This window comes from Quercus lobata, chromosome 9, assembly GCF_001633185.2.
Source record: "Quercus lobata isolate SW786 chromosome 9, ValleyOak3.0 Primary Assembly, whole genome shotgun sequence".
Lineage (NCBI taxonomy): Eukaryota > Viridiplantae > Streptophyta > Magnoliopsida > Fagales > Fagaceae > Quercus > Quercus lobata.
In genome coordinates, this window is record NC_044912.1 from 12446945 (window position 1) to 12467535 (window position 20591).

At 33.7% G+C, this 20591-nt stretch overlaps 1 protein-coding gene and 1 long non-coding RNA gene across 2 annotated transcripts; both read right to left on the reverse strand.

Annotated features, from left to right (window-relative positions):
* Positions 1–7001: 7001 nt before the first annotated feature.
* Positions 7002–14235, reverse strand: LOC115960095. Its single transcript, XM_031078793.1, has 8 exons — positions 13706–14235; positions 13341–13435; positions 12925–13004; positions 12213–12254; positions 12011–12138; positions 11040–11220; positions 10424–10602; positions 7002–7897 (listed from the first exon to the last, which is right to left on the reverse strand). The coding sequence occupies exons 1-8, from the start codon at positions 14122–14124 to the stop codon at positions 7387–7389; spliced, it is 1635 nt and encodes a 544-aa protein (XP_030934653.1). The 5' UTR covers positions 14125–14235; the 3' UTR covers positions 7002–7386.
* Positions 14236–17732: 3497 nt separating this feature from the next.
* Positions 17733–20137, reverse strand: LOC115959389. The gene is made up of 4 exons (XR_004084862.1): positions 19988–20137; positions 19316–19402; positions 19105–19204; positions 17733–18654 (listed from the first exon to the last, which is right to left on the reverse strand). It is a non-coding gene; the product is annotated as an uncharacterized LOC115959389 (long non-coding RNA).
* Between the last annotated feature and the right edge of the window lie 454 nt (positions 20138–20591).

Genomic DNA, 20591 nt, shown 5'->3' on the forward strand with positions numbered 1-20591 from the left:
TTTGTATTCTTGTTGTTCTTGCTCAAGACACACTTCAATCTTAATTAATGTGATTTTTTATTTTTATTTCTGTTTTTTTTTATTTAGTTAAATTTAATAAATTATTTTTTTAAATTTAAATGCTGACTTGGCATTTTTTAATGACAAAATAAAATTTATTATTATTATTTTAATAATTCCGTTTATCACGTAGGTCAGTGCCCTAACAGCACTGACGGAAAGGACTAAAACAAAAGATGTTTTTCTAAATAGGGACTAAAAACGGTAAAAATAAAATATAGGGACCAAAGTGGGAATCATGTGAAAAATGTAGGGACCAAAATGTGCTTTTCGCCTAACAAATACACACACAACTGCACAAGAGAGAGTGAAAAGGGACATCTTATACTTCAGTAACAAGGTACTTGTAGTTAGCATAAGATCATCTAAAGAGTAAATATGGATGCAAGCATATAGATTTAACTTTTTATTTTTTATTTTTTTATAGATAAATAGATAGTATTTCAAAACCATATAGATTTTACTTTTAAGCACTTATCTTTGTGATTTTTCAATGTGATTATCTTTCTTAATTTATTATGGATGGGCTTCAGTGGCGACGCCACCTTATGGCTAGGGTGGTCCACCCTGACCTGAAAAAAAAAAATTATATATAATAATTTAAAATTTTATATTTATTTACCTTTTAAAAAAAATTTTAGGAACACCCCGAATTTTTTTTTATGTCAATAAAATTAAATTTTGCTTCATAATTTGAGCAATTTAACAATATATTGGAATCTTTCAACTGCTGATGGCAGAATAGGTTTGATAGGTTCGCAGTGGGCAGAGGTGTAATGCCTCTAGGCTACACTTTGTTTTGGTCCTTTCCCTAGGCACTTGTTTTAATGGTTTACTGTTCCCCCGTTTCCAATGAAAAAAAGAAATTTGAGCTTAATGCCCAGTCTTTTACTTGTATTCTATTTCGTTTCAATAAAATTTTCAATCGTTTTGAGTTCATAAAAAAAATATATTGGAGGCTTTCAAGCAAAAATGAAAAACTCAAAAAAAAAAAAAAAAATTGAACTAAAATCTGAAAAAAAAAAAATTTATAATAAAACTACTATAGGTTGGGTAGTGACTTGATTTCTTCAACTCAACACACTGCCCAATACAACACAATTTTCAATCTTTTATTATTTTTTATTACAGTATTATTTTTTCTCACTAGACATATATTACTTACTTCTCATTTTTAATTATTTTTTCTTATTTATATTTAACCACACACGTCTTCTGTCTTCTTGATCTTTACACTTCATACTTTTAAATTTTATCACATCTTCATCTACACTTTTACATCTACATTTTGCCTTCCTCCTTGTTCGTCTGTGTCTTCTACCAATACCAGTGCGGCATTGCCTCTTCTCAAGTTTTGAGTTTTAAATTTCTCAATATGTTTTTTTTTTTTTTAGCTGTATAGGTACCTTTGTTCATTTCATTTCTTTTCATTTTTTTTTTTCCTTTTGGGGTTTTTTGGTTTACAGAATGTAAATTTATTCTAGTTTTAAGAATTTTTTTTTTTTTTTTTAAGCACAAACTTCATACTAGCCGAATCTTGAATTTCGGCTGGTATTTACCGAAACACCCTAAAATAGACCGGAATGACCTGAAATTTTTTCCGAAGTGGAATAGGGTGGGTTACTGTTCCGGTTTGTTTACTGGCATGATATTTTCTGGCCGAAACGGAATGAAATTAATAATATTGAATCAAACCTAATTACCTAAAGGCTAAAAAAAAAAAAAAAAAAAAAAGATTATGTAATTTATACTTCCTAAGGAACACCCTAAACAAAATTCCTGGAGTCGCCACTGATGGGCTTATGGGAACAAATCAATCTTGTTTGTCTATGACACAATTTATTTGAGGAGACTCGAAAATTGGGTAGCAACTCGGACTAACAAGAAGTGTTTAGCATCAAAGACTTGATTATGATTTATGAGCAAATCTAAGTCAAAACGGAGTTTTATAAAGGCAGAATAAGCAATAATGATGGTTGCCAAAATTATTCCAATCACCACCCTTACTTTCTTGACTGTATTTATTAGTTAAGGAAAAAAATATTGACAGCAGGATTACCCACAAAATTATAGTATAAATGGATGAAAGAAGTTATTTTTGGGATAAAAAAAAAAGCACATTTAAAGAAATATGACACTAACCCCAAATAATATGGAGATGTTTTTTTATTTAGTCAATTAAAATTTTCTACCAATATATAATTCTCATACCTCATTTAAAGGATGTAGAGACTAGAGGCCAATAGCACTATTTATGACTTATTATATAGAGGTTCTCCAATACCGGGTTTCCCAAACAAAAGCACAAGAGGGAAAAAGTAGAAGAAGGAATAAGGAGAGAATAAGAGAAGGCTAAAAAGAGAGGAAACAACTAACAAGAATGCTTCTAGAAATTAGGCTAAAAGGTTAGAATTTTTTTTTTTAATTTTAATTTTAATTTCATTTATGGATTATGTTAAGATGAGAAAAATAAAATTAACACAATTCCATTTTTTTTTTCCTCTCAAATAGAATTCTATTCTAACCTAATTTAAATGTATATGTGTGTAAAACTCTTTCTTAGAAACTTGAATCTTGACCCTTATCCCTCACACCTCACAAACACTTATACTTGTGGAGTGACTATCATGTCAAGGGTATGTGGTAATACAATTTATTTTTTTACAACTTTTTGATAGTTTTTTCAATTTTCAATAAAAATTTTCCTAAAATTGATTATTAATCTATGCCTCACGGTCTTGACTCGTGATTTATGGATTGTGAATTTGTGAGAGAGGAGATGGGCCCATGGTACATTGATAATTAGACTTATATGCCAAAAAAAAAAAAAATCTTTATTGAAATAATGAAGCAAGATGTGTGGATTAAAAGGACATTATATACTAAAATATATATAAATTAGGGACCACCACTACCACCTCTGATGCATGCAACTCTTGTTCTTTCCTTAGGGAGGGTCCAAAATTTTAGTTTGGAGAATAAGATCTTTGATTGATTATTATTCAATATTCATGCCTTTTCATCTTTTGTTGGTTGGTCGGTTTTGCCAAACAAAAAGCCTACAGCCAAAAACTCTCTCTCTAGGTGTAGGCTACCAATTTTTATTCAAAGCCCTAGGATTTGCTTAGATGACCATAATTATCTCATCATGATGTATCTAATATATACATTATTATTCTCATAATGTATAGGATTCACACAGAAGTAAGATCCATACAATTTGATAAGAAATATGCATACACTAAAGTACATGAGATACTCTTAAATAGGCACATTTTCAACTCGATTGGTAAGTTTGGACAACGTCAAAAATATTTATAGGATATTATTAATTGTGAAAGAAATTATTCTTAATCATTGTTTTATATCATTTAATTTTACTTGATCACGAATTTTATGTAATTCTTTTTTTTTTTTTTTTTACAAGATAGAAATTCTAGTATAAAAGGATTATATCTCTCAAACCCGAAAACTTATATGCTAAAACTCTCCTCATGACTAGTTCATTATAAATAAATAGCTAGACTATACCCTTTTTTCTTTTTTGTCTTTCTTGAATTTGATAATGAGAAAACATTGGGTCAGGAGCTGCGTAAAACTTGTGTTTTACGCCAGCCAATCCTGACTCGCCACGTCACCTTTTTTTTTTTCTTGCAAAAACATTAAGCCTAGCCTCTCTCCCTCTCTTTCTTTTCTCTCCTCACTTGATCTCTCCATCTTTGAATCAAACCCACAACCTCCATAGCCGGAGCTTCAAAGCTCAACACAAGCCACCAATCTCGCGGTCTGAGTTTGAACCACCATCGGCCACAACCACAAACCATAGTAGCAAAAAAAAAAAAAAAAAAAAAAAAAAACCAAACACCATCACCCCCAACAATCAAACCCAGCAACCCAACAATCCAGCCCCAGCCAAAAAAAAAAAAAAACAAAACAAAAATACATCCACTGTCGCCCCATTTCCTCTTCCACTTCTCATCAACCCATCAACAACCACCATGCCACTAACCCATCAATAACACCACCGAGACTCATCATCACCATCGCCGAGGCTCCTCCGATACAAACATCCAAGACCCACTAGCACCGACCCACTCACCCACCAAATCAAACCCACGAACCGTCGGACCACATTCACCACCGAGACCCACCAAATCAGCCCGTGAAACCCACCAAATCAGCCCACGAAACCCACCAAATTAGACCCACATCACCACCGTGCCTCATGACTACAATCGCCGAACCACCACTGTGCCTCTTGACCACAATTGCCGGACCATAATCACTGAACCACCAAGCACAAACAAAAGCACATGAGTGAATAAAGACAAAAAAGAGAAATGAGAAAGGAAAGAGAAGAGAGCAGAGGCTGAGGGAAAAAGAAAGAGTCGTTGGGCAATAAACTTAGGCCGCGAGATTGGTGGCTTGTGTTGAGCTTTGAAGCTCTGGCCATGGAGGTTGTGGGTTTGATTCAAAGATGGAGAGATCAGGTGAGGAGAGAAGAGAGAGAGGGAGAGAGGCTTAAGGATTATGTTTTTGCTGGAAAAAAAAAAAAAAGAAAGAAAAAAAAAGGAAAAAAAAAAAGGTAACGTGGCGGGTCAGGATTGGTTGGTGTAAAACACAGGTTTTATGCCAGCTCTTGACCCAATGTTCTCTCTTTGATAATTGTAGACAAAAATATGAGTAATTTTGGTACCATATAAAAAAAAAAAAAAAAAACCCATAATTTTTACTACAATTATTATTTTACATGACAGATTGTGATTAACTTCTTATTATTTTTACATAGACCCAAAATTGTTTCTCTACTACTCACCATCCGTTATGTGGACAAATGTAGTAAAAGTTTTACCTTTTACTTTTTACATGGTCTTAATTTTTTTTTTGCTAGAAATAGAGATGATGAATAGCTTTATGCCTTAATGTCTGGCTTAAAAGAGATAGAAGATATGATTGTCAACAATTTGTCATCATCATGTGATCTTCCAATTGAGAGAGAGAGAGAGAGAGAGGGGGAGGTGGGTTTGACAACATCAAGAAGGGGGGACGGGGTTGTATGGGTTTGGCAGGAGGACATCTGAATGGTCATAAAAGAAATCCATGTTGTCCCAACTCATTCAAGCACTCTCTCTCTTTTGTTTTAGTACTTTATTTTTATCCATTTTGTACAAACTATCTGGATACATCTTCCTTTCTCATCAAATATGTTGAGACTTGAGAGAGGGGGGGACTCCCCCCACCTTTTTAGTGGGAGGGCCACACATGGAGGGCACCCGAAAAGCACCAAGAAACTATCAGTACCACTAACTATCACGTAGTTCTAGATAGAACTATTGCTACCGTCACCAAGAAAACTGTCTTCTTGCTCATGATTTGTTTTCTTTGTTGTAGCAGTATCAGTATTAGTTCACTTCTTGAGAGACATTATTGGTCTTTGTTTATGCTTCTTACTTACATCATCAATCAGTCACAAAATTTGTTACCAGAAATGGAAAACCTTCTAGTCCCCCACATGGCACATGGTGTTGCGCACCTTCCACTTCCAGTCAAGTTGTTGTAGTGAATCTACTGATCTCACAATCCAATTTAAGTGAAAGCTCAATGCTACAACATTACATAATGTTTCCTAAGGAAAATTTCAACATTATCATTATGAGTGTAGATGCAACCCATAAATCCGAAGAAATCAACTTCACCTGATGTTTCAAATTGGATTTTGGGTTGGATTGGGTTGGATTCTTTTTTTAAGCCTCGGGTTGAGTCTGGTTTAAGTTGATAGTTTTTTCAACCCAATCTCCCCTATTCATACATGTATGTAAGTGTATTTTATCACACTTATTTTATTTTATTTTTTATTTAATTGATTTTAAAATTTTGAGAATTAGTTTCAATGAATTTGAAAATTTGAATATAATTTAGGTATATATTATAATAATTGCAATAATTTATAGGAAAAAAGTGTTTGAATAATCAATGAAAGTCAACTTTTACAATGTATGGAATATTAAAGCCCAACTCGTCAACCTAACTCAACCTAATCCAACCATGGGGTGGGTTGAGAATTTCTCAACTCAACAAAGTTAGATTATGTTTTAAAAAACTTTACAAACCTTCAACTCAACCCACGTACACCTCTAAAACTAATTATTATGGATCATTATGGGTAGATTGAATTTAGTGTCAACTAGCCAATTGGTCCAATAACATAAAATTTGAAAATATTCTAGGAGAAACTCACATTTGAAATCTATAGTTCAGAGAGTATCAAACTGAAACCCTATAATTTTAGGAGTAACAAATTAAAATCTTGAGGTTTCAAAATGTAACCAATTAAATCTCAAACCATTAAAGTGGAATCAAATTGTGTTTAACGCTTAATAAGTAATATGAGCTGAAGTTTTAATTTGATAACTTTTTTGAATCTATAGTGTTTAATTTATTACTTTTTTTTGGGGGGGGGGGGGGTTTGTCCTGTCCTTTTTTCTTTTTTAATTATTTTTTTTGTGTGTGTACTCTGCTAAATTGAGCTTAGCAATGGCGTTTAGAAGACCAAAGAAAACAATCAAGTGGAGTTTATAAATTAGATTGGGCCATGATTTGGAAGAGCGACCTGCAGAAAATAAATTTTGGCGATAGAGAAGATGACATTTGTTGCCCTCATTATACTATTGGTTAAGAAACCAAAAACTTGGAGCAAAACCTATATTTCACATGCCCAAGCACAAGTCAAAATGATCAATTCTAGCTCATTTAAGCTTCTAATAAACTGCAATAATATCCAGTTCAATGTAGCATGGTAGAGATATACCCTATGTTTGGATGGAGGGAAAGGAATACAGTCTATGAACAACTCCTATTTGGAGGAAGAAAGAGTCTATGAACAACCCTGAACAACTTTGAAAAGAAGGTAAAACAGTAAAAGGTCAAGCTAGTCACTCAACTTTCTAACAAACACATTATAATACAATTAATCCTACTCTTCCAAAAAATACCTCGCTTATATTCATGACCATGAATGCTCACCATGGCCATAAGAACAGCAGATACATAAATATTAATACTCTGTTATACAAGCATCTAACAATTTACTAGTATTTTTACCACATGAAAATTAGTATCTATTTAGTCACTCTACACATAGACTAGATGGCAAAATGTGAATGCAGCCGCCCGAGAAGCTGGCATCCAAGCAAGAAATATGATGAATGGATACCATATTAACCATTTTTTTCCTTGCTTTCCTTTTTGGTATGGGAGTATTTGCTCAAGAAATAAATATTCACAATTAACTCCAATAAATCAATTTTATCTCCTCAAGCAGTCCCTTTAATTGTTTCTACTACGAACCCAACGTGCTGAACCAGTCCTTGCCAAGCCAGAATAGTAATCTCCCACATTTGCCACAAATAGTGGATCCCTGTCTCCATTTTTGAACTCATTACTACTACCTGTGGCACTTCCCTGCTCTGTCTGCTCCAACTCTTTTGTTAGATCCTCCATTGTCTTCTTTAAACTGGCTTTGCTCATCTGACCTGCCTCCCCAGTTGAGATTCCAACCATTGTAATCTTTGGAAGAAACGGATTTGGCTGTAGGTTTTGAGTTATACATTCCCTTGATGATTCTTCTGTTTGGCATGACTTCTTGGCCCAGAAATGACTAAACAAATCTCCAAAAGGTAACCTGAAATCAGGATTATGTCCTTGGTTTTCTTGAATATTATCTTTTAATGCAAGCTCTGACGTCCCTTGGTGTTGAGAATCTTTACTATCATTTTCCATTTCAGTGTTGGGAAGACAGCCACTTGATTCATATGCTCTCAGAACAGAAGCTGCACTTCTGCAACAAAACAATGAAGAAGTTGCCATATAGGTACTCAAGAGTTGCAGAATCTGGTGCTACATAATAAAATGAATCTAGAAGTCACAGTTGCACAGAAGTTTAGCCATGCCAATAGGTAAAATAGACAGAGCATTGCCCAAAAAAAACAAATCTTTGCAGAACAGACAGCATAGTTGGAAGTTGGAACAGTTTTTAGCCAGTTAATATAAACACAGACAAGGAAACTGACATGAGACATGACGATTATTGAAAAATTTGGACACGTGGCAGGGGCACAGCTATTGATGAAATGATAATTATATATTTTAGGTATGTTACACATTTTTAAGCATATTATATGTTTATTTTAAGTTTGAGAAATTTTTTTTTTTTTTTGATAATTAAGTTTGAAAAATAATTAGCAACCATTAAAATGTTTGAAAACATATCTATAATTAATTTACAAGCAATAATTGATTACAAAGGAGGTACATATATACCCATAAAGTGATTTTTAGTAGTCAAACTTTCAGTAGACTTTTTTATTTTATACACCAATTGTTGGGTGTGGAGGGATTTGAATCCTGGATGTCTTTGTTGAAAATACCATGGGATACCAATTGAGCTATACATTTTTGGCAAATTTTTAGAAGCCATTAAAAACTAGAATTTTTTTAAGAGTAAACATTTTCTTGTCAAGTTTTCTTAATAACAGAATTTTCTTTAATACCAATGGAATTTTTTAATTATAAAAACTTTTTGTCATTTTTTCTTAATAACAAACATTCTTAAAAAAAAAAAAAAAAAAAAAAAAAAAAAAAAAAAAAAAAAAAAAACAAAACAAAACAGAAAGGATTCTGATGGTATACAATAACATAACAAAGAAGTTAAAAAAGAAAGAAAAAAAAAATTACAATTGATATGTTTCTCTCTCTTCAGGGAAATAAGTTTATAATTTTAAATAATAAAGTTGCAAAAGATGGATAATTTCATTTTAAACCCGATTGTTTAGGGCATGTAGAAAATTAAACCTTGTAGTTTCAAAAGTAACAAACTAAACCCAAATTTCAAACGTAACAAATTAAACCATATAGTTTCCAAAATAACAAATAAAACCTCAACCCATTTAATTCAAACAACATTGTACAGCTGAACCCCCCTCAAATTCTACCCTCAAATTAGACCTCAACCTCAAATTAAACCTTTTCAAAACTTCAATGTTTAATCTGTTACCTTTGAAACTATAAGATTTAATTTATTACACCCCTAAACAATACGGTTTAAAATGATAATCTCCCCCCCCCAAAAAAAAAAGAAAGGAAAACATAAAATTAAATATTGGTCAAAACTCAAAAGTGAGTGGAGAAACTGAAATATGATGAACTTTGGGCAGCTGAACCTGTCCAAGAGAGAGAGAGAGAGGCATAGCTGGTTGAAAGATAAACCACTAAAGAGCTTTCAGCAGCAGCCAATCGAAGCATTGAATTGAGGTGGAAGAGTTCTAAATGGTTGATCAAGTGGCTAGAGACCAGATCAACAAAAAGAGAGGGAGAGAGAGCAGACCTGGGTTGATAGATAGCATTGACTGTGCCTAGTGATCAAAATCTATTTAGCTTATATACATTTTTGTGGTCACGTTGCAATTGTGTCCCCACAATGTCTTGACCATTTCTAAAATAAAAGGCTAATTTTTTTGCAGAACACCCCACAGACACACATGCAATATCTTAGATGCGTTTGTCCATGTCAAACATGAACTCGCTGGGATTTTTTCTGTGCCTGTGATTTATAGCAGTTACTTCAAACTCCATTAAAATGGTGTTAAAATGATTTTATAGAAGAAAAAACTGTAAATTCAATAATAAAGGTCAATAGAAAGCAATAACAGAACTGCAATCAAGAAAATTCCTGCTGTTACGTAATCTTCGATTTTCAGAAATTTCTAATAATATATGCAATCAAAAGACGTACTATTGCTTTGTATGCACAAGATGAAGGGTGCTGATCAAGTGACTAAAGAAGGAAGTTCCTGAAAGTGGGTCCCAATACTAGAACTTATTTTCCAGCACCTTCTTGAGCACATCTAAGGACGCAAAAGGTCAAATGCTCTAGTGTTGTTGATGTTTGTATGTTTGTGCCTTTTTCCCCCTTCTAACGCAAGTGTCTTGAGCTTTTTGGGCATGTGACTTCCCCAGGAGTAAGTAATTCCCTTGTCCCAAGCACACTCGGTAATTACAATGAAAAATACCTTGGGTTGGCCCAAGATACTAGTTAGAAGTTTTGAACCTAGGACCTCATAGGTCTCATTAGGCCATGGGAACCACTAGACCAACCCCTTGGGGTTAATGCTCTAGGTTATTTAATCAGCTAAATATAAGCATTTAGAATCTATTGGCAGGGCAAATTGAGTGGTTAATTCTGCATGATCTAAATATAATCTCTATCATTAAAACAATGGCCTTCAAGGAGTAAGGTTATACAATTATCTCACGCGATAAACATTCATAAGCAATAGGTGAAGCCAAAGAATGGAAATAGACATACCTTTTCTCAAAAGAGTCAACCATATATGGAAACTTTGGTTGTATGCCTGTGGCTCTCCGCAGCCACCTGTTACCAAGGATCACTTTGTCAACTGCATAAAGGAGCTGCATTTCTGCAGCCTTTGAAATAACACTTAAAGGAATTCCAGGATGGCCCATCTCATCCAGCAGTTCTTGGACCTATTAATATGCCACAATAAAGAAATAGATAAGCTCTAGCTTTACATGATGACTCTATGCTCAACTCCCCCCACCCCCTCCCCCCTCCCCCCAATCCCCTTCCCCTCGTTCATTTTATATCTTTTTTCATTCAAATATAATTTCTACTTCAAAGCAAGTCTGGGTCACTTCTGGCAACCATATGTGTTGAGCATACATAACCAAATATAAACCTACAACAATAACTGAAATAGCTATCATATAAAGTGATTATAACTTTTTTTTTGGGATAAGTAATATAATTACTGCAATCATTCATTAGTCACAAAGTTCGTGAAACAAAATAGTCATAGAATGACCACAAGATTTATGGATCTCCCTGCCAATATGTTTACCACTACTTTTTTGGACATTTGATTCTATTCCAACAAGTAGTACCAGACCAAAGGATTTTGTACCTCTGGAGGCTCCCACAGGTTATCACCAATCTCTTCAATCACTTCTGCAGCCAAGTTGTCATCAACAACATCCCGTCGGCGCTGCATGTGCCGAGTTTGAATTAAAGAATGGAAATGTTGATCAACAGATTCTTCAAGAATATTATCAAGCATGTTTTTGTCAAAGAAGTAGGGAGTATACCTGATGAAGAAACATCAAAACATCAGAGATTCAAAAATACAGAAGAACCTACAGAAATAATGATGCAATAGAAAAGCTAGCCTAAAAAACAGATATCTTGAAGTTATCCTTACATAAAGTAAATACAGTAAATTACACTTTTCAAGCCTAAAATTCACTCCATTTACAATGCCAACCACCCCCCCCCAAAAAAAAAAATATTAATGTACTCAATTGACACCCCAGTTTTAAAGAATTGTATCAATGCGCCCCCAGCTATCTAGATTGGGTGTTAAATTGGATGAAAATTAGGTGTAATTACAAAATTACTCTCATTGGCTGCATTGTAAAACCACATTTTCTGTTGAATTTAATTCTCAATTTTGAGAGTAAGGCGTCTATTGTGACAATTCTCTCAAAGTCGGGTCAATCAAGCAAATTGAAAGTATAATTTTCCCAAGTAATTATGGCCCAGGGCAATCAGACAATAAAAAGAACAATCAGTATTTCCATTTCTACAAGAGAGAGGCTAATACACCTGTAATAATAAAGAGGGTGGGGGAAGGGGAGAACTAAGGTGGGATTAACTTTATCCATTAAAATACTGGGACAATTTGTCAATTTCTATGAAAAGAAAAGATATTTACATTATATCAATTGAACAAACGCTACTACTTTATTTTATTTTGATAGGTAGCACTACTATTTTATTAAACAAAATGAAGAAGAGATAATCAAAATTTTCAGAAATTGAAAATTGAACAAGAAATAATCTAAACTACATAATGGGCTCGTAGATGGCAGAACTTACCACTTAATCCCATCCGTTGTTGCTATTGCAATATCCAAGTTTTGAGCACTAAAAACTGGAACACCATCAACCTTTTTGCTTCCTCCATTCTGTGGGATTGTCTTCAAAAGCTTGTTTGCAGCCTTGACCTGCAGAAACAGCAAAGTTTAAAGACAGAATGATAAATGCTACTTTGTAGCAATACATGAACTCCGTATAATACCTGCTTTTCATTTGGAACAAACTGGAACAAATGAGGCTTTTCCTGCATAGCACACAGTGAAAAATTTTAAAGAGCTAATCCAGAAGAAGACCACAATATGAAATTCTACACCAAAAAGAAACCCATTGGTGTCTTGGCCTGAGGGTAAAGAGCAATCATCATGAAGTAGACGCCATTGGTTCAAATCCTACCGTATCTATAAAAAAAAGATCATAAAATGAAATTCAACACAACAAGCTATGTCTAAAGACTTACGTTGAAAATTTAAACTCACTATTGCCACATCTTTGGTCTGACTCATTTCTATGCACTCTATAAAACACACACAAATAATCTTCAAGAAAGAACAGATTCAAAACAACAAAGCCTTGGTCCAACCATTTGGATTGGAAACATAAGTCTTGTTCCACAATTTTGATAAATTTAAGAACCAAGTTTCTGTCAAAAGGCAACATAAGAAGTTTGCAGCACTATCAAGGTTCCAAATAGTGATATCATGAAACTCACTTGGTGCAGGTGAAAAATATTCCAGCATGTGTATATTTATATAAATATGAATATAGAGACACAAACACATGTGCTGGTAGGAAAAAAAAAAAGAACAAATAGAAATAACAACAGGCCAATAAATACAGATTTTCATTTGACACTCCGATTGGAAAAATACATTATGTAAACATAGTTAGTTCATTCAAAGCAAATGAGCAAGTACCTTGAAGTGTTCGTACGCTAAATCAAGACGACAGGCACCCACCACACCACTTGGAATATTCAACCTTCTAACATATGACACTAGAACAGAAAGAAATCTCTAATAAGAAATAATTTATTGTTAAGAAAATGGGAAAGAATTAAGTCAAGAAACATAGGAGAGAAAAATGAAAATTCAAATCCGACGATAACAGAAATGAATAGATTCAAATTCGCAAGCATCAGGCACCTTCAGAATCAAAAGTGATCCAATTAAATTACGAAAACTAACAATGTGGTGATATTTGTAGAAACATGCCAAATATCTGTAATCACTAATCAAGTTGAATACAATATAACTGGTACCACAGAAGGCAGAATGACGAAATAACAGAAAAAAAAAAAAAAAAATAGCTACTATTAATTATTAAAACATACCTGCATCGCCTAAATCCATAAAAAAGCGGAATACAGGACCATTTCTTTCGCTCTTAGTAACCGTTGCAAACATTTTCTTAAGCCACCCAGGTGTTCTACATATCAAAGAGAATCAGCTCAAATTATTTTTCTTCCTTTCTTGAAATAAAATAAAAAAAGAAAAGGTTCAAAGATTTCAAGCCATGAACTATCCATCCCCACTGGACCTTTTTTCCCACTAAATCCCGAGCCCAAGTACCATTCAATTTATCAAATATATTCAAGTTAGCTATGCTATGCATAGCGGTTATAGATAGCTCAATTGATAAAGTCTCTTGTAATTTAAAAAAAAAAAAGAAGAGGAGTGAAAAGAGAGGTGTGTGTACCTTTTGGAGATGAAAGGGATGTCGAAGTGGGTGGAGACGGCCATGAGGCCGGTCCCAGAAAGGTCACACATACTGAAGACCTGGCCGACGAAGGCGGGCCCGCTGGCGGACCTGCCGTTGGAGTTGAAGCTGGAAATCCTGACCGTTGATGGGAAGGTGGAGGAGGTGCCGGAGTCGCCAGATTGGACGGCGTTGATGGCGGAGGATTTTGAATTGGAATTGGAATTGGAAATTGAGTCTGAGGAGTCGAAGTGTAAGGAGTGCATAGGGATAGGGAGGACCAAAGGGACGCAGATTTTGGAGGTGGTTAGGGAGGAGGAGGAGGACGACGACGACGTCGTTTTGGGGGTGAAGATGGAGAGGAGATTGGATGTGGCGGACTGGAGGAAGTGGGATATGGGCTCGGTTGAGGAAGCCATGGGTTTTGGGATTTTGGGCGTGTGTCTGTCTATGACTCTTATCTATTGTGCTTTGTTCTTTCTTCAATCAGGTTTTGGATTTTTTTTTTTTTTTTTTTTTTTTTTTTCAGAGCTCTGGGTGGTGGTGCAGTAGCAACCAGCAAGGCAAGTGGGTCTGTGCCTGTGGTGAGAGTGTGACCCGTTGTTTTAATTTAATTTTTAAAGCAATCCTATACTACTTGGTTTTAAAACTTTTTGTCCTTCCTAGACATGGTTTAGGAAAACGAAGCACCCAATACTCTCGCAGTATTTCATTGGCACCGGTCGGTTTCTCTTATTTATCTATTTAATTTTGATAAATTCAATAATTACAATAAAAGATTGTGGTGATTTGAATATCCGATGTTTCAATCTAAAATATTTGGAGGTGTATTCTTTGAACTACAAGATTCTTGACGACCTCTTTTTTGAACACTTGACTTTTTATTTTTAACCATAAAATTCTAGAATACCCCATTAGTATAATAAATACATTTTCTTATCCTTCCTAAATATTATTTAGGATTTGGGAAATCATAGGCCTGTTTGGTAAGATGATTTAAATATAGGTTTTTGTTTTGCAAAGCATAAAATGGTAGGTTCCACACTTGAATATATTGTTTGACTTATGTTCTCTAAATATAGTTTTTAAAAAATTGTATCATATATTTTTTATTCAGATTAGGATTTTGCAAACAGCTAAGATGGTGTTTTCAAGATACTGAAAACGTTTTAAATGGCATAGTTGTAAATAAAATGAAAATAATGAACCCCACAGCTTTGTCCAAACTCTTCTGTCTCTTAAATTAAGGAGCTTGTCTTTATCACGAAAAGAAAAAATCTCATACTCCAAATTTGAAACTTATCATTATCCAAAAATAAAAATAAAAAATACATGAACTCTATCCCCTTATCATTATTAAAAAAAAAAAAACACGTTACTTTTTGTAAACTTTTTAATAAAAATATATCAAAAATAGAAATGGTCTCTCAAGCATCATTTTTGTTTTGTTTTTAGTATTTTGAAAATTGTTTTTAAAAGTGGGAGCGAAACACATATAATGTAAAAATTATTATCTAAAAACTAGTTTAAATTTCAATTTTTTGAAAATCGTTTTCATATTGTTTTAAAAACAAAAACAAAATTCCTCCTACTAAACAAGCCCCAAGAGTCTGTATAAAACATTTGTTATAATTTTATAAAAGAGCTGAAGTGATTTGAATGGATTGAATTGGACTAAATGGAATAAAGTGGACAAAATGGAGATAATAGAACCGAATAGGAACAAGTGGACCGAATAAAGCAAATAATAATGAATGGACCAAATTAGATTGAAGTGGACAGAATGGACTGAATTAAACCGAAATGGACAGACTGGACCAAAGTAGACCGAATAGAAGCAATGTGGACTGAATATCACCGAAGTGGACTAAATAGATTGAATAGAACCAAAGTAGACAAAATGGACCGAATAGGACCAATGTAGACTGATTAGGACCAAATAGACCAAATAGAACCAAAGTAGTAATGGACGGAATAGGACCAAAGTGGATCGAATAGGACGAATGTGGACCAAATAGAGCCAATGTGGACTGAATTACACCAAAGTGGACTGAATAAGATGGAATGGGCCGAATAGAACTTTAGTGGAAAAAATGGACTAAATAGGACCAAGTGGACTGAATTGGACTAAATTGGATTGAAGAATATAGAACAGACTGAATAGAACCAATGTGGACTGAATAAGAATTTTGAATATTTATCATTTTTATTGCATTTTTAGGGCTCATATATTCTAATTTCTAATGTCCATTTTAGTATTTTTCTTTCTATTTTTTAACTCAAAACTAAAGAGTTTAGCCCAAATATAATAAAATTTCATAATTTTCAACCCAAAAATGAAGAAAAAAAAAAAAAGATTTTTGAGCTAAACTTGAAAAAAAACCTATAAAAAGAATCAATTTAAGGCCCAATTAATCTAAAATGAATTGAAGGGGATTGAAATTGACTGAGTGGACTGAATTGTACCGAAGTAGACCTAATTGGATTGAATAGAAATTGTTTAATTTTTAAAGAGGACAAATTACCTTCAAAAAAATCTAGAGAAGAAATTATACATTACATTAAAATACAAAATAATTATTTATTCTCAAGTATCGTGTGGGTCGACTATGACTACTGTGTTTAAAAAAAAAAAGGATACTCATGTCTCAAGTTATTTGCTAAGGAAAATATCTACATCACTTAATACGAAAATTTTGTAAGACTTAATTTCAAGTAAATAAAATTTCAAATCAAAATGCAGCTTGCACAGATGAGCAAATTCATTATTATTATTTTTTAAAAATTCCTGGATTACACACTCTTATGTACGCATATAATTGTAAAATAATTATGCATCTGTGTACCATCCATTTTCAAAATGTAATTTGACATTATGCAAATGAGCATGAGATTACAGTCCAGTTATATTTGGAAACCAAATAAAGGAGTATACATGCAATCTTGGATACAAAGTGAACTAATTTAATCCTTCCAACTTCCAAGTTTGCAAATTTTCCATTTAGTGAGTTACTAAATTTGCATATTTACGTGTGTGATACTTCATACACCAACCCCAAGGAATTTGTGCTTAAGTACCCATTACAGAGTAGCCCTCTTCTCCAGTATCCACCACATAATCTATCTCAATGTTTCCTTGGCATATTACTCCCCTAATTCCCCCTCTCCTTTAGGAGCAAATTTTCAGAACAATTCCTGAAAGAATTTTGTAGGATATTGAGATCGGATCAGCAATTTACCAGCCAAGAATTCAACCATGTGCAACAATAAAAATAAACTTAATGGCAAGTTTAATTTATATTTTTATTGTCACTCATCTCTCTCTCTCATTGTATTTTTTATTTTTATTTTTTGTAGTTTTAATTTGCTAGATATGGTCCAAATTTAATTTCAGATGTTTTACCTGCTACTACTTTTGCTCTTGCAAAATAATATTAGTGATGCATTTTTATACTTAATTCATGAACCATGCTCTTACAAAAGTTGAGAAATCTGTTTGATAAGTTTGTTGCTTTCTTAGATCTCAAAGATATACTGATAAAATGGATGAGTGTTGATGTTAGTTTTACTGGGCACCCAACAACATCTTGCTCACTAGTCACAAACAAATGTGAACCTTTCTAAACCCCAAGTTTTAGGTAAATGGGCTCTAGATGCTAATTTTTTTGTTCTTAGCAATAGCAGCCTCAGGCCTAAGCTGTAAATATTAATTTCTGTACCTCTGCTACTCTGTCTTCAATATAACCTCTGGTGGGCACCCAACATTACTTGTGAGGTTAACACTGATATCAATGGATGGGGTGGACTGTGTAAGCCCATTACTACTAGTACTACCAGATAGTTGCAAGGGAATGACTGAAGCAAACTACTTTTCATCTAAGATCACATAGACATATAGTTTCTCCATTTGGCAAAAAATAATAAAAAATGGGCATTTCATAATTTCTTTACCTCCTATCTCAAGTATCAACAACCAAACAGGATATGGGAGATTTCAGTCTTATGGCATTCTCGTTCTTTTGTGCATTTCTTGAATCAGAAAATCAATCATGAACTACTAATAATCTAACTATATATGTTTTTCAGCATGTGGATGGAGAAAGAAAGGCATTCATTCAATTTGTCTGCCGAAGATGGTATGTCCTTGGCTAGGTCCTTTTTTATTTTATTTTATTTCTTTTAATGCTACGTTTAACTACAAAAAAAGTTTCTTACCCTTGATTGTATATGACAGTGATTCTTTGAATCACATTTCCCTTAGTGTGACGGTCAATGATTGGATCAAAAGATTCATTCATCATTCCCACACAACAGCAATCTTGCAGTTATATTCTACAAGCTCAAGCTGATGCAAATTATCGATATGTGGAGCCAACATTGGATCTGTTTGCAGATTAGAGACCAAGAGAATCCTCCTCCAAGCTTTCTTACTTTGATTATTCTATCCAAGTGCTCAAAATCTTTGGTAGAACTTATGGTGGAGTCTTCAACAACATTTCACAATGTATCATTAGTATGGTTAAATTCAAGGAATGGTGGAGTCTTCAACAACATTTCATCGTGTCTCATTGAAGTCAGCTCAATTTAACATAATATGCACTTGCCATTTGTGGGATCAAGTAGGGGGATCAAGTGTACTTCTTGTATAACCATGTAATCCTTATGATGCAACTCTGTTAAATATGTTTTCTAAGTCTTGTAAATTATTGGCATATAACTCTCGTATCTTCTAAATGAGTATTATTTGAAGTTATTTTTTATCAGCATGTAATCTCTCTTATGGCATAAGCTTTGCCAGTGTCAAAATATTCATCTGTTGCAGCACTTACCCACTGCTTATTTTTTGAGCAACCATGAGCGCTGCTTAATAATTTAGAGAAGTGAGGCCAAATGCACCTGGACCTGAGTGCCACTTGTGGAAAACAAAAGAACTTGCTTGAATTATATACCTATCACAAATGCAACTCAACTGATGTCAGTATAATTTCAAGTTTCGACGTAGAACTAAACTAGTGCATAAGTGTGCAGTCTTAGAATTGATCTCTTGCTAGTAATTTTTAACAAATTCATTTGTGGTAGAATGTCAAAGAACTTAATATCCAATTGTCCCCCAATTGCTATGCATTTGGCATAAAGGGGGGGGGGGGGGGGGGGGGAATTGAAGAATAATGACTAATAATTGTTTCTCCATGCAAGTTTTAAACAACCAGCTCTTTCTAATATTCATAATTGAAATATATTTAGTATGTTCCTGTGTTTTAAACCATTTTTGAGTGACACATCCTTCTGTTCCTATGTTTTCAAAAACATTTTCCACTTAGTTTCTTCTATTTCTTATACTCATATTTGAAATATATTTAGTATTCACAAGCACTAGAGAACCTTATTCAACAACTTACAGATTCAACCGCAAGAAGAAGCTTTCACCACCTCCCTTGATGCCTATATTTTTCATGTGTTGTAACAAAGGGCATCTCCACAATCTTTGTCCCATGTTTTCTGTAGAACCATGAGGAAATCATTTTAGTTTTAAAGGGTTATTTTCTTAAGCTCCATGTATATAGGCTTGCAAGCACACAAAGAAAGATATCTCACAGATTATGGACATACCTCAGAGATGCCGCAGAGATGATTTCATCGTCCTTCTCAAGAATAGCCATATAAAAACATTGAAAGTTTATCCGAGTCAAATTTGATCTGAAAATAAAGGAATTTTGAGGTATCAGATTGTTGTTTCTTGAATTTCAACTATAGATTATGTGAAAAATAAAATTGAACAAATAATTTTTTCAAGAAGTAAATGACAGAACATGTTGATAAGAGGCAGCACTGTTACTGTATAAGATGTAGTACGTTATAGTTATCTAAGAATGAATTCAAAGGGTTTCTTACACTTGATTGTATGTGACACTTAGAATCAAATTTTCCTTAGTGTGACAGTCTATGATTGGATCAAAAGATTCATTCATCATTTCCCACACAATAACAATCTTGCAGTTAGATTCTACAAGCCGATGCAAATTATCAATATGTGGAGCTGACAGTAGATTTTTTTGGCGGATTAGAGACCTTGAGAATCCTCCTCCTAGCTCATTTCTTACTCCAATTATTATATTCAAGTGCTCAAAAATCTTTGGCAGAACTTATGTCAGAATCCTTTCAACAATACTTCAAAAATGAAATTGGCAACATAATTTTTCCTGCTTCTTTTTGCTACACTAAACCGTATGACTCAAAGAAATTAGACACTCAAATAAAAATGTGGAGAGAACATGAACATACCTCCTTGCAGCTCTTCCAACAAAATGAATTTATGGCAGGCGACCTGACTGGAGTCAATGGCCTATTAAGATCTACCTCGACTTCAAGATAGCATTACCAGTGATCTACAACATGCACAAGTTAGGATTTGTCACTTCAGATTTAAAATAAATAAAAGCCTTCAAAGAAGCTAAGGATCCCATCATCTTTAGGAGTACTCAAAAGTTCAAATACATACAAATTTTTTGAAAGAAAACAACAATTTATATAGAAAAAAAATTCCCGTGTTATCTGTGAAAGAAACTGCTTACCTCCAAACGCATGCAATCTATATGAAATGTGGAAGGACAGTTATCACAACATATCAAGTCCCCTCCATCCGCGCAGATAACACGAAAATTTTGTTGAAGCATCTTAGGGGAGATGTTTCTGATAAAAATTAGCCACAGACACTCATCAGTTAAGTAACTCAAATTATGTATAACTGTCAAAAATCTGCTCATTTCAGTCACACCAAGCCAGAGTTTTATTTACATGACTGTATAGTGTATACTGAGCAGGAAGTAGTAAACCTACGATGCTAGGTTTATACTTTAAATTGTCTCATTTATTTACATAACCGTAT

Excerpts from the sequence above, each read along its gene's own strand:
- LOC115960095 (XM_031078793.1), bottom strand. The coding sequence starts at position 14,124 with ATGGCTTCCTCAACCGAGCCCATATCCCACTTCCTCCAGTCCGCCACA. Across the intron at positions 10,603-11,039 it reads ACCTGTGGGAGCCTCCAGAG|GTCCAAGAACTGCTGGATGA; the intron begins GTACAAAATCCT and ends GCATATTAATAG. Across the intron at positions 7,898-10,423 it reads GTTGACTCTTTTGAGAAAAG|AAGTGCAGCTTCTGTTCTGA; the intron begins GTATGTCTATTT and ends GTTTTGTTGCAG.